At 44.3% G+C, this 15270-nt stretch overlaps 1 protein-coding gene across 1 annotated transcript in view; it reads left to right on the forward strand.

The window, feature by feature from the left end:
- The window catches only part of LOC122805262 (dynein axonemal heavy chain 11-like), a 4596980-nt gene that overhangs the window by 640794 nt on the left and 3940916 nt on the right, over positions 1 to 15270 (forward strand). The window contains exon 9 of the mRNA XM_044075350.1: positions 1714 to 1906. Within this exon, the coding sequence (XP_043931285.1) occupies positions 1714 to 1906 (193 nt within the window). The remainder of the gene's footprint in view (positions 1 to 1713; positions 1907 to 15270) is intronic.

Here is a 15270-nt window from a genome sequence, read left to right on the forward strand (position 1 = left end):
CCTTTCACATCATCAATTAACTGTGGGGGATAACCCCTCTGTAAAAACATATTACCTATAAAATCTTTTTTAACATCCTCAAACTGAGATATCATCCTAGCTGCCCTTATATACTGCACTTTAATTATGCTTATTTTCTTTTTAAAGGGATAACAGATTTGAAGAATATTCTAAGTAAGAATTATTGAAAATGGGCTTCCTATATATATTAGATTTGAAGCCGTGATCAGTATGTGAAATTGTTGAATCGAGATAATGAATGCTCACCAAATATCTACCAGGTTTACAAACAGAAATTAAATAAATAAAAATTAATAAATATGTAAATTATTGAATGAATGAATGAATAAATGAATGGTACTGTAACTGTATGCAAGACTAGCTGAGTTCTTAGACTTTACGACAAACTGAAGCTGTCATAAATATTACCATGGGTGTAACAAGGCATTCAATGTGTACACCAGTGCATGCATTTTAAAATCAATTTGCTTTGTACAATTAAGATGGCCTAGAATTTAAATTTTAGAAAGGAACTGACTGTTCATTTTGGCTTATAGTTATATATTTTGTTAAATTGCATTTTTAAAAAGCTTTTTTTTTTTGCTTGTTGTTTATTTTCATTTCAGTATGGTTGCTTTTTCTTTTGCTTGAGTGGAAAGATATGTTGTCCAGAAATGTGCAAAATTTGGGAGCTTGGGTTTGAAGGGTGTTAGACTTTTGAGGGAGGGGACTACATACTGAAACTTGGCATGCAATCTCAAAAACTGAAATAAGTTTGTGGTATTTCTCAAAATGCCTCTTTAAGACTGTCTTGACCCTTATGATAACCATACCCCACTCTTTACCTTAACTGTAGCCATATGAATTTAGAGGCTACATGTAGGACAATTAGTTAGGAGAACCTCTGAACTAAGCATTGTCATTCAGTTATATTACACTTTTAAAAATAATTCTATTCTCAGGCTAAGAAAAAAATGATCTTGGGCATAGCTTCAGATTCATAGGTTTACTGATTCATCAGTTGTTACTAGGCTAGCTGCCCCTGAGGGCCATTTTAATCCTAGCCAATTTCACTTCCAAAATGAGATTCAGACCTTGTACCTTATGTCTGTAAGGTAAATACCTTAAACATTAAATCAAACTCCAGTCATGAAGCGTGATTATGGATAGGGGCATGATACTTGTGGAAATTAATATTATTAAGAACTATGTTTGGTATTCTGCCCATAGTCACAACAGTGTGGCAGATGAAGACCAGAGATATAGATGGGAAGTGATTGCACTCATGCAGTGCCTGAGAGCTCATATGGGCAGCTTGCTACTTTTAGGTGGACATTTTTGCAATTTTCTTTGATGATTATGGCTTGAGGGCAATCGGAGGGGGCAGGAACCAAGCTTTTTATCTACCAAAAAAAGCTTAGGATTTTAAATGTTTTAATGTTTCTCAAATGAACTATGTTCATTCTGCTTGAAATTAACTGGCTTGACTTGTCAGAATTTGTAGAATTTTGGGAGGTTCCAGTCAAACCTCATCCAGTCTTTGTCCACAAAGCCATACTCATAACAGACTTCAGAGGCTTACCCATATTTGTGTCACTCAGTAAGTTGTGTTCACTTGTGGTTGTCTTGTATGAGCATGAGGCATGCATTCATTTTTGTCTGTATTAGTGTTCCTGCAATAAATTAATCATTCTTCCTTTTGTATGGTTCTAGAATTCTGCAGACTCATGAAGGAAAACTGATTTTTGACAAGTGTGAAAAGGTATTGGCTCTACTAGACAAGCATGATGAAGAAATATATTGCTTGTGGGCAGAAGGCCTTAGTGCTGTTTGTGAATCGGATCTTAACCAGCCACTCCTCAAATTCAGTGATAGTGGATTATATGAAGTAAACTTTGATCATAAGGTAAATTACAGAAAAGAAGGTACAAATGCTTTGAATATTTGTGTTCCTGATCAAGTAATAGGGAAACTTGCTGTCAGGTTATCTATATAGAATACTGTGCATCTGTGTATCTGTGTAAGTAGTGTTGCAGTGTTATGACAATTATGGATATTAAAGCATTACTTTAAGTTGTTTCTGTTTGTGTTGTGTGTTAACCTTCTGTTTGGTTTTATAACATTGTTAGGGTATTTATTATTAAGTATTATGAAAGCTAATAAGTAGTAGTATTTGAGTGAAGGTGCATAAAATATAGTTCATTTGATAAGGTACCATGAAAATGTTTTACTTTGAATTTGACATAGGAATAACCCCTTTCCTATGTTGTCGCTGCTACAGAGTTAATTGTATTAGAGTGAGGAGTGCAGACAATCACACCCCATGAAGAGCACATTCCCCCACTTAAAACTATTTTTATTGTTATTTTGTTAAATGCCGTTTCAGTGAGTTGTATTCCTTGAAACAACATTCAGATTTACCCTTTCCTTTTTCTAATGATCCTGCCAGAAGTTCTTTTATCTCCTTTACAATAGTCACTACTTTAACTACAGTTGGTTTAGATCAGTTTCCCATTTTCTTCTAATTGCTTTTTGGTAACTAATATCATTAAACTTAGTAAGGCCTTGCTCTGTCTAGGCAATTAATAGTCTAGGTCCCAGCTCAAAGAATCAGTTCTTGCATTAGAATGATTTGTTCCCCAAATTTCTGAAAAAAGACTCTGTAGGGAATTTTGAAAATCTGCCAGCTAATTACACATTGATAGGTTTTTAGGTTCATAGGTAAGTACTGGGTTAGCTGCCGTTATGGGCCATTTTAAGCCTAGTCACTTTCCCTCAAAGATGAGAATAAAAACCCTGTACCTTGTGTCTTGTGAGGTAAAAACCTTAACCATTTATGCTAGTGTTTCCAGTTACCTTTTTTTTTCCTGTCACACCTCCAGCATTTGCAGTCTACCTGAGGAATAATTCTCTGAGGTCTACTTGGAGTATAAAAATATATATGCAAATACTTCCAAGCAAAAATACTAAACCTTCTGTACTTTGTTGCATACTTGAGAACCATGTAAATGCCTTTCCATTATCCCCTGGTAAATTACCTTTCTAGTCTCTATTCCCAGTATCTTCTAATGCAGTATTTTATATGCAATACTAATTATCCCTTTTTAACAGTTGCTTCTGTTGTAAACTCATCTAAAAGCTCTACCAGAGCTGGTCTTTCAATTTTCACCCCCATCCCTCACTCTTTGCTTATATTCTGTTATCATTTCCTGGGATGGAAGACACTCTCTTACCCGCAGTCCAAACCTTTGCCTGGTCTCATCCCACATTAACATTCCCTCCCTAATTATTTGCTGCCATTATCTTAGATTTTTTGTTAATTTTATCCAGTAAATTCTCTAGGCCTTTCTTGCTCATTTTATGTACACTTACTTGCAGCAATCCTTGTATGTAATATGCCCTTTTTCCTGTTCTGTGCTGGTTTACTTCTTAGATTACTTTCTGCTACTTTATAAATGTAATGATGTTGAAACGTAGAGCACTGCTGCAGTAGCCTCAGCTATATGGGTCCTACTCCAGTGCAGCTGGCCAGCTTCCAAATGCTAAGGGCACTTTCCATGCTCTCCAACAGTCAGGCACATGTGGCTCTTTCAACAGTGGTATACTAAAACATCTACTGTTATGGTAAGTTTTACTTATACAGCTGTACTTTTTCTATATGGTTGCTGCTATTCTTTTTAAGGGTCTGTATTCAAAATCTTTCTCTCTGCTTATATTTCACTCCCCCCTCCATTTCATCATTACCCTTTTCCATTTTTATTTATAACCTTCAACTTGTGTTATGTATGGGAGCTCTAAAGTATCCCTTCAAATCAGGTAATCCTAAACCAACTTGTACTATGGGGAAAATTAACTGAACCAAAGTATCTCTTGCCTTCTTCCCCTCCCCTAATAAATTCATTCAACTCTTTATTAATTACCATCCTCATCTTATCATCTGCTTGATAAAAATATGCCTGACCTGTATATAAAATTAAAATGACTGAAGACCTTTTCACTGCTTGTATCTTCTAATCAGGAGTTTCCAATTTCTCAGTGTTTGTATTATCTTTTGTTTCATCTCTTTGTTCATATCCTTTATCCCCATAAATATGACTATTGCTGAACTAATTCATGAGCGGGTCCATAATTTACTGCTGTAGCCTTTGTTTTACCTTCATTAATTTTATATCCAGAAAAGACCTGAAATTGTCTCAAAATTCCCCACAACACTGAAGTGTCCTTTTTTCTGGATTTGTCAAATACAAAATAAATTAATCTGCAAATAAGGTTAACTTTTTTCGTGTACCATACCAGTTACATCCTTGAATTTAAATTTATGAGACCCTTATTTTCTTGCCAGTGGTCTAAATATAAAGCAAATAACAAAGGGGAAAAGGAACACCTCTGCCTAGTTCCTGTGGTCATAAACAGCTTGATAGAGATGAACTCTTCCACCTTAATTCTTCTGACCCTTCAGATATTATCCTAATTAGCCCTATTATTCCATCAGGGAATGCAATACATCCAATGTCCTACTCATAAAATCCTAACTGACTTTATTGAATGATTTCCTCTTCATCAAGACCCACTAATAATATATATGTCTTCTTAAATTCTGTTTCCTTCTGGATCATCATTGTTCTTTTAATGTTGTCAGTGATTTGCTTCTTCTTTGCAAAACCACATTGATTCATATTTATCAATTCTGGCAACATTTTTGCCATTGTCTTTGACAATATAGAACATAAACACTTTATAATCATGCTTCGAAACTGACACTGGTCTGCATGAAGCAAGGCTGAATGATCTTTGCCCTCTTTGGATAATACAGCCATTACAGCATCTTTCTGAGACTTCCCTACTTTTTAAAATATTGTTAGTCCAAACCTTCCAGATTGTTTTCACTTTCTTCTCTCCAAAATTCCAAACTTTCAAAGGAATACCATCTGTTCCTGGAGACTTCACTGTTGATGGATTATATGTCACCAGTGTTATATCATCTCTTCCTGACTCAGCTATTAATTGTTGAGCTTCATCATCTTCTAACCTTGGCCTAATGATCTCTTTCATGAATATTTCCAATTTGATGTTATCCTTTTCATTCTTCCTCACTTATGGGTCTGGATCCGATCCTTGGATCTGACTCTGTTGCATTTATCAGACTTTGGATCCAACTCTCAAGCTTCCCCCTCTACTCATAATGCCCTGCTCCATTCCTTTCGCCTAAAATCTCATTAGCTGTCTTCGCGAGCAGACATAGGTTCCACTCTTGAGCACTTTTACTAGTATTGTGAGTTTGATTATTCTCTATTACAAAATTTTTTATTACTATTTTTATCCCTCCCTCTAGTTTTTGCTGGTTGTCAGGGTTATTTGTCTTTCCTTTCCCTTTCCATACTATTTTATTGTGCTTTCTCTCTACCATTGCTGGTATTGTTTCTCTCTATTATCCTTCTCTTTTGGGTATTACTTTCTACCATAGTTGTTAGTTCATTTTCTCCTGTTTAGATATTAAAAAAAAAACTTGTGTAACCTGTTGATTATTCTTTCTAGTGTTTTGTTCTGTTCCTCACTAATGAAATTATGTCAGACAAACCCACAAGCTTCAAAACATGCACTTCTTGTGGGCATAAGATCCCAAACTTGGATGCTCACAAGGAGTGCATTTATTGCCTTGGACTCGGGCACTTGGACATGTCATGCAGAATCTGCCTCACATTTAATCTGAGAGCCCTGGCAGACAGAAGGAATAAGCTTATTTTAAGGGGTTTTCTTCTCTCTTCTTCTACTCCAGGGGGTCAAACCTACTACAAACCTAGTAAGTCTGTTCCTCTGGAGCACTGAATGCGTTCTCCTAGAAGTCCCCTAGGTCTTTGTTGGAGCAGTCAACAAAGACTAGGAAGCTCTCAGATTTGACCCCTCTGGATCTGAAGATGTTTCAACATTTGGATCTGAAGCCTTTGGATCCTAAGGCTTTGGCTCCTGCAGTTATTAGGATCAGTCCAACAGCTCCCTTCCCCTTGGATCCTAAGTCATCAGATCTGAAGCTGGGTACTTCCTTTAGGAATGCTACTCCTGAATATGTTATGAAATTTTTCTCATCTTGCCTGCTCAGCTTCTTCAAGTACCACAGAAGCATTCCAGGCCTCCTTCAAGCTCTTCCTCTAGGTCCTCCAGAAGCTTGTTGGAAGCAGATGTGGATAGGATGATGCAAAAGTTTCTCTGAGCTCAGATCTAGATAGGGGTCTTACAAGCTCCATCCCCTATCGGATCCATGAATATGCCTGTTACATCTAAGATTTCTCCTTCTCTGATCTGTCCAGTAGTTTCAGAGCCCAAGGATCTGAGATCCTGCATCTGTATCACGTTATCGAAAGTTTACTTAATCGAATCAATAAAGGTTGAACTTTATTGATCGATTAAGTAAAACATCGAATAACGTAAAAAAAAATAAATAAATGGCGTAGGCAGGGGGGCAAGCCACCCTGCACCCCCCATGTGGGGAGCTGTGCCCCCCACACTCCCCCTACTTAAATATACCAACTCCGAGACAGCACTACATTGAGGTAAATGGAAATCTCCCCTTACAGAGATTTCCGTTTACTTGCACAATGTTCTTTACTTGTGATATTGTCATGCTGACAATATTAGACTCGATATTGTCAGCTTACGACAATGTAAAGTAGACCTGAGATCCCTGAGAGGCTCAGCATTGGATCCAAGGAATGTTTCTTCCTCCACTTCAACTGCTTTCCCTTTCTGGTTCTGCTCTGGTACCCTCAGATCAGAACTGGTCTCAGATCCAAAGTGCCGGTATCAGATCTGAGGGGGTAGGTTTAACTCCAGTTTTGTTGGACCATACCTTCCAACTGGAGCTTTGGCCCTAGGCAGTTTGGATCCCTTGAGGTGCAGATCATGGGGTGGCCTACATCTACCTTCTTCAGAAAATTCAGCTTTGAAGGGGTAGGGCGGGGATTCTCCTGGTCCCTTGGCCTTCAAGGTGGTGGAAAGGGCTTTCCAGTGAGAACCATCTTCTCATGTTTTGTATCCTACCATTTTTGCCTCATTGATTCTGAGCTCAGAGTTGGTCAGACATATTCCACAGGGACAGCCAGTTCCAAAGAGTCTCAAGCCAAGTCCAGTGGAGGAACTTCCCATCTTTTCTGACACCTCTCCAGAATATTCCATGGAAAGGTGCCCTGGAAGACAACATGTAAGAAGAGACACATAGACTCCCCCCATGAAGTTTCTTATGGAAGACACCAATTTTGATGAAGGAGAGGGACCCCCCCAAGTAACCACTGGTTGACATCTTCTTTGGAGATATTCTAGAGATCCTGAAACAGAAGTGTGGCTGGTCATCCCAAACACCCCCTCCCAAAGAATTGGTGTTCTTGGAAGCTTTTAGTTCTGTCCTGTCTACATCTTGGGTAACACCCCTGTGGATGGACTTATTGATTTGGCTTCCCGCTGGTCATGGAAGGAGCTGGATACTGTTGAGCCTATCCCCAAATGCCCTGACAAGTTCTTGGCCCCACCTGCAGACAGACCCCACTAGAGAAAAGGAGTCCCCGTTGATGCTATAGTGGTGGAGGTAGCCACCAAAATGAGCTAAGAGAACAGAGCTCTTCTGTCCATCCACCAAACAGGGAGTCCAGAGCATTGGACAGATTTGGAAAGTAAGTGTTCACCTCAGCTACGTTTGCTCTGAGGTTGCTAAATTTTCTGGCCCACTTTACTAGGCTTTAGAGAGAGGTGACTAAAGAACTATCAAATACTCTCTCAGAGTCCGTGTCTGTTGAAGATTTCAAAAGGACCTCCTCTCAACTGGCCACTGTTTTGCCTATTTCAAATGCTTTGATGAGGTTAATCTCTCACACAGCTGAAGGGACCTCATGAGCAGCCAGTGCATCGCCATAAGGATACACACCTGGATGCAGTTATGTAACATTGTGGAACCCTTTAAGAAGTCTTTTGTTAATGCCCCAATTGATGACATGTCCTTGTTTGGGCCGTCAGTAAAATATATGCTTACCCACAGTGAATAAGAAGAAAATACTCTGTCTGCCATGGGGATCAAGTTTTCTACACCACAACAGATCTTCTCTAGAAACCCGAGAGGTGGTAAGAAAATACGGTTCCATAAATCTCAGGGACCTTTTCAAAATTCACATGGAGACAATTCCTCCAGAGCAGAGGGGGAAATTTTAATGGTAGATTTTGCCTAGAGGCAGAAGGGGCCCACAGAGCCAGGGCTTTAGAGATTCTTTTTCAGACAGGCCCTATCAGTGCTCCTGAAGTGCTGCCCGACTGTCTAACTCTACAGTCAGTCGAAGGTCGGTTCTCTTTGCACTTAGATGCCTGGACAAACATCACAAGAGATTTATGGGTGCTAAGAATAATATCCAGAGGTTATTACATTCTATTTTCCCTTCTTTCTCATTGTCAAAGGGAGAAACTTCCTGACATTCCATCAAGTCAGAGGAAAGCCACAGCACAAGAAATACAAAAGCTGCTAGAAAAAAGTGTCATCCAGAATGTCCCACCTAACCAGATAGGATTCAAAACTTATTCACATTTCTTTTTAGTGCCAAAGAAAACATGGGACCTCAGACCCATTTTGGATCTAAGCAAATTGAACCAGTATGCAAAGAAAGCAAGGTTCTGAATGGTCATGGTTCAGTCCATCCTGCCTTTTTTGCACAAGGGTGATTGGATGTGCTCTATAGATCTTCAGGATGTGTACTATCACATCAAATTAGACAGATGCAGATCCAGAAGACATCTTTGCTTTTGACTGGGAACCAGTCATTACCAGTTTAGAACTCTGCCCTTTGGACTCACCACAGCCCCCAGGGTGTTTACCAAATGCATGGCAGTAGTTACAGCTCACTTGAGACTGAAGGGATTCCAGATGTTTCTATATCTGGATGGCTGGATCCTCACCACCCCCTCCAAGCATCAACTACAACATGTTAGGCACCATTTGCTCCAGATTTGCAAAACTTTGGGCATTATGATAAATCTTGCCAAATCAAAACTTGTACCAGTTCAGAGCCTGGAATTCATCAGGACAGTTTTGGACACAACAACACAAAGAGCATCTTTACCTCTCCACCACGTTACTTCCATCAAAAACCAAGTTCAGGCTATCCTTTCTCATATATCTTCTCCATTAAGATTAGTGCTTCAAACACTTTGGTCAATGTCAGCTGCCATAATAATACTCCTCCTTGCATGCTTCTTTATGCGGGCCCTCCAATGGACTCTAACTGTACAGTGGTCCATTCTATATCAACCCTTCTTTTCAAATAAAACTCACCCTGATTTGCAAGCAACACATTCGTTGGTCTATGCAATCAAATAATCTTTTTCTAGGTAAACCCTTTGATCTGAAGTAGGCACTTCATTTGTCAGCAACCTTTGGGATACGGATCCGTTCTCGGATCCGAGCCGGCAACTTCTACCACAGCATAGATCCGAGCTCCTAGCTCCTCCCTTTACCCATAATCCCCTGCCAACCCTGACTGACCCCAGATCTAGTTTGTCGCGCTTCAAGCTAGGTTCCTGAGCTCCTGGTATAGTCGAACTTTGTGAGAGAAAAACTTTCAATTTTTCTTCCTTTCTCCTTGTGTGAGTGTGAGCGATTGTTTAGGCATTCCCTTTAGCCCTTTTTTACCTCTCTTAAATTTAATTTAATTTAATTTGTGGTCCTTCTCCTCCCTGCCCTTGCTGATCGTAGTGTGTGTGTGGTGTGTGTAGGGGCCTAGTGAGTGTGTTTCCTTTATTTTATAATGTTGGAGGCCCCTAAAGCCACTTTTTCGAAGTACATCGTGTGTGGCCATAAGCTTTCACCGGTGAATGGCCACACTTGGTGTGTTAGATGCTTTGGGGTTGAACACCTCTCCTCCGGATGCGCGATCTGCACGGCGTTCAACCCCAGGGCACTTAAGGACCGGAGGTCGAAGCTGATTCTGGCGGGCCTTTTGCCCCCAGATCCGGCTCCAACCTCCGGTGCTTCTGTGGCCGCTACCCAGCCTTCGGTGGCGGCCACTCCTGCCTCCCTTCCTCCGGTCAGGACTCAACCTCCCGCTTCGGCTCTGGAAGATAGGGAGGCCAGAAAAGCCAAGCGGAAAGAGAAGCACCATAAGCGGCGGGCCGAGGACTCCTCCTCGGCCCCACCCGCCAAACGGGCTTCTCCCTCCAGGGCTTCTGGGTCACCTCCTCCTCGGCTCCGGTCCCCTCGCTTCTCACCAGGACCCGAGGAGGAGTTTACCCGGTCCCCGTCGAGGTCATCGAGACAGCACTCCAGGCCTGCCTCGGTGGCCTCTTTGAGGTCCACTTTTAGTATGTCAGATGCAGACATGGACCGGATGATGAGGAGGTTCATCCAGGCCCAGTTGCAGATGGAGTGCTCTGCTCTCCCCTCCCCTCTGGGGAGCTCGACCCATTTTTGCTCAATCGCTCCTTCTCCGACCCATTTCCGGGTTCGAGCGTTGAGCCGAGCCGTTGGATCGGGGCGGGTCGGAGCCGACAGTGCTGGGCACTTCAGCTCAGACTGGTCCCTCGAGCTTGTCGGATCCAACCTCTCGGAGCCGAGGACCGAGCTTCGGATCCGAGGAATTCGGTGTGCCTTCAGCTCCGTCCCAGTCGGAGCACACGGGTCCTTCGGATCCGATGGTCTCGGCTCCGATCCCCGCTTTGGATCCGAGTGGGAGTCGGCTCTCGGATCCGATCGAGAGCGGTTCCCCCTCGGCTTTCGCTGCGGTGGAGAGGGCACTGCTGAGTGCATCCGGGCCTCCGGTCCTGGCTTCGGCTCCCCCCCTGCACTCCCTCTCAACTGGTTCAGGCTCCCATCACCCGGCCTTTGGGGCAGCCTGCTTCAACGCCTCTGGGTGTTCCTTCAGAACATGACATTGCAGGTGAGGCTTCCTCGGACAGCCCCCCCGAGGAGGTTCCTCACAAGGCTAGGTGTAAGAGGAGGCATGTGGACTCCCCAGAGTCCCTTATGGAAGATACAGACTTAGATGAAGGGGAAGACTCCCCAAGATCACCCCCCCGAGGATGTCTCCTTTGGAGACATCATGGAAATGCTTAGGATTGGGGGGGGGTTGGTCTGCCCCAAAGGCTTCCTCCGATGAGTCGGTATTCCTAGAGGTGTTTGAGGCAGGGCCATCTACCTCTTGGGTGTCCCCTCCCCTCGACCCCCTGGTGGACCTTATTTCCACCAGACACTGTAGAGCCAGTCCCCAAGTGCCCAGATAGGATCTTGAGTGCCCCTGCAGAGAGAACCCATTGGAGCACAGGTCCCCCCGTGGATGCCATGTTGGTGGCGAAGGCCACCAAGAGACAGTTGGCTCAGGAGAGCTCCGCGGTCCATCCACCGAGCAAGGAGTCTCGTGCGATGGACCGCCTTGGGAAGCGGGCCTTCAGTTCAGCAACCTTCTCGTTGAGGGCGCTGAACTATATGGCACACATCATCTGGATGCAGCGGGATCTAATAAAAGAATACGCTGCATTTCTAACACCTCTATGCGGCTCTTGTCTCATGCCACTGAGGGAACCGCTAGAGCTGGCGGAGTCGGCCTGGTCATGAGGCGACAAGCCTGGCTCCGACATTGTGACTTCTTGGAACCCTTTAAGGTGTCATTCGCGAATGCCCCGTTTGGTGGTTCTGCACTGTTCGGCAAAACTGTTCGCGACACTTTAGTCCAGAGCGAGAAAGACGGGAAGACACTGTCTGCCATCGGAGTCCGCTTCTCTGCTCCCCAGAGGTCCTTTTCCAAGAACCAAAAGGGTCAGAAGAAGATATGGTTCCGGAAATCACAGCAATCCCAGTCTGCTCCAGACAACCAGTCCTCTCGTGGCAGAAGAGGACAGGGAGGACGCCATCCTAGAGGCAGAGGGGGTCCCAGGAATTTTGGGTCCAGAGAACCCTTCTCTGAGACCCACATAGAACCGCTGAGGGGTGGCCCGACTGCTCCTCTCTGGAGGCAGTCGAGGGACGTTTTTCGAGGCACCTAGCAACATGGGAGTCCATAACGATAGATCGCTGGGTGCTTCGAATAATATCCAGAGGTTACCTAATTCCCTTTATTGTAAACCCCAAAACCAAAAGCCTCCCGGACGTACCACCCAGTCAGAGGGAGGCAGCTGCTACAGAAATTCAGCAGCTTTTACAAAAAAGAGCCATCCAACCCGTCCTCCCAGATCAGCTTGGATCAGGGTTTTACTCCAGGTTCTTTCTGGTGCCAAAAAAAGACGGGGGACTTGAGGCCCATCCTCAACCTCTCTCTCTTGAACCTGGCAGTCCCCAAAGAAAAGTTCTGGATGGTCACGCTGCAATCTATTCTCCCTCTGTTACAGGAGAATGACTGGATGTGCTTGATAGACCTCAAGGATGCATACCATCACATTCTAGTGGACAGATGCTCCAGGGGGTTTCTCTGCTTCTAGCTGGGAGCCAGGTCACTTTCATTTCAGAGCCCTCCCCTTCAGTCTCACCTCAGCCCCCAGGGTGTTCACCAAAGTCTTGGCAGCAATAGCAGCCCACCTGAGACTCCAGGGAATTCAGGTCTTCCCGTACCTGGACGACTGGCTCCTCATTGCCCCAACAAGGCATCTACTCTGTTCATACAGGGATTACTTCCTCAATCTTGCTCCACGCCTAGGGTTGACTGTCAACATGGCCAAATCCTCTCTGGCTCCTACACAGGTAATAGATTTCATAGGGGCAAGATTGGATTCCAGACTAATTTTTGCTTTCCTGACTCCAGATCGGCTTCAGAACCTGAGGTTGCATGTACAGGCCATCCTTCAACTCCAAGCCCCACCAGTGGATTTGGTCCTGAGGGCTCTAGGATCCATGGTGGCAGCAATTTCTCTGCTGCCCTTAGCCCATCTAAATATGAGGGTCCTACAGTGGACCCTCCAGGTGCAATGGTCCCTGTCCCGCAACACCCTGTCTCATCCCATTCCCCTAAGCAGGGCTTGCAGAAGGTCGCTCGTGTGGTGGCTCCAGTCCCCGAGCCTCCACACGGGATGCCCATTCTCGATGCCTCCTCCCATCGCCACAGTGACCACGGACGCCTCTCGCCTGGGGTGGGGGGGCACTATTCAGGCAGAACGGTCCAAGGCACGTGGAACGACATAGAGACCTCCTTGCATATCAATGTCCTAGAGATGAGGGCGGTGCTTTTGACGTTGCAGGCACTTCACAGCCTTCTTCTGACTGGGACGATTGCGGTACAAACGGACAACATGTCAGTTGTCTGGTACATCAACAAACAGGGGGGAACCAGGTCTTATCCTCCTTGTCGCGAGGCCATGAGAGTGTGGGAATGGGCGATATCCACCAACCGCTTTCTCATTGCAACGCACATTCCAGGACGGTCCAACATCTTAGCAGACAGGCTCAGTCGTACAATTCTGACCCCATATGAATGGTCTCTCAATCCTTTAGTAGTGGAGCGAGTGTTTGCCCGATGGGGGCAACCCTGTTGCGATCTTTTTGCCTCTCCCTCAAATACCAAATGCAACAGTTACTTCGCTCTGATCCCCCCTCAGGGGGAGTCCCCGAGAGACTCTCTAGTACATGCTTGGCCTCCCAGTCTTCTTTACGCTTACCCTCCACTGCCCCTGATGCTAAAACTTTTACAGAAAGCCAGTTGGCTGGGGAGCAAGATGATCCTCATTGCCCCATTCTGGCCTCGTCAGACATGGTTCCCATACCTATGGTCTCACCTGATTCATCCGCCCTGGATTCTGGATCCCCTTCTGGATCTCATTACTCACCCTCTGGGTCTTCCGACCCCCAACCTGGTCAACCTCAAGCTGACGGCTTGGTTGCTCCAGTTCCACTCCTGATAAGGACTCCTGGAATCTCCTCACCAGTCAAAGCTATTCTAGTAGCAGCACACAAGCCATCCACCAGAAGGGTCTATCGGAGTAAGTGGAAACGTTTCTCCATCTGGGCTGAGCACCGTCACTTAGATCCTTTTACAGCGCCTTTAACTTCAGTTTTGTATTTCCTAACTACACTCTTTCATCAGGGGGCTAGCTGCTCTACAGTCAAGGTACAACTAGCAGCGATTTTGCACTATCATGTAGGGCATGAGTCGGGCCCTCTTATTACCTTCAAGCTCTGTAAAGCTTTTCTCAGGGGTACCTTCATCCTCAGACCCCCTGTCTGGGAGGTAGTACCCCCATGGGATTTATCTTTGGTTCTACAGGCCTTGACAAAGCCCCCTTTTGAGCCTGCGGCCACGGTTGATCTTAAATACTTCTCTTGGAAGACGGCCTTTCTGGTGGCCATTACTTCAGCTAAAAGAGTCTCTGAACTTCAGGCTCTCTGTGTCAAACCACCTTATTTGGCCTTCCATCAGGATAGAGTTTACCTCAGGATCAATCTGTCCTTTCTACCTAAGGTATCTTTGGAAGCTAACATTAATCAATCTATTAATCTTCCTGTGTTCTTCCCCAACTATCAGAACAAAGGAGAGTATCAACTGCATTCTTTGGACGTGCACAGAAAATTGCATTTTTATATTAATCGAACTGCTGGTCATAGACAATCCGACCAGTTGTTTGTCTCCTTTGCAAAAACAAATTTAGGCAAGTCAGTTTCTAAAGTTACCCTATCACGGTGGATAGCTAATTGTATCCTCTTAGCATATCACAGTTCGGGAAGGCCTGCACCTCAGGGAGCTTATTCTACTAGAGCTGTTGCTACATCGGCTGCATTTAAATCTAGGGATGTTAAGTTGTCAATCTCGCCTTCATTCTTGCTGGATGGGTTGCTTTAGAACTCCTATCCCATGATGCAAGGTGGAACTACCTCAGATCGTCTCCTTTGCCAGCTGAGGTAGTAATTTTTTCTTGTGTAAGAAAAGCTTAGTTAGGTTTTTTTTTTCCTTCCCCTTGTATCCATATTTATAGTCTGTAGTGAATTACCCACCAATTCCCTTGAACCCCATTGGTTAATCCCTTCCTGTGTGTTGTGTGTTAATAACTTATCCTCCATGGCTTACTTAAGCCAGAAGGTTCTCCCTCTAAGCAGGGTCTGCTCAGGCTTCAGTATCCAAGCCTCCATCTGGAATTCAGGTGGTAAGCAGGCTGTTCTCTTCCTAAGTTTCTCCTGATCCAGCAGGTGCTGTGGAACCTGTCCCCAGAGACCATCCGATTCTAGGACCATGGACAGGTATGGACTACCTTTGTCACTTCACCAGGCTTCAACGAGATATTCTCAAGGAACTGGGTGAAGTAGTCCATCCTTCTGCTGCTGGGGCT

The sequence above is a fragment of the Protopterus annectens genome, chromosome 6.part1 (genome assembly GCF_019279795.1).
Source record: "Protopterus annectens isolate FY-2018-M chromosome 6.part1, PAN1.0, whole genome shotgun sequence".
NCBI lineage: Eukaryota > Metazoa > Chordata > Ceratodontiformes > Protopteridae > Protopterus > Protopterus annectens.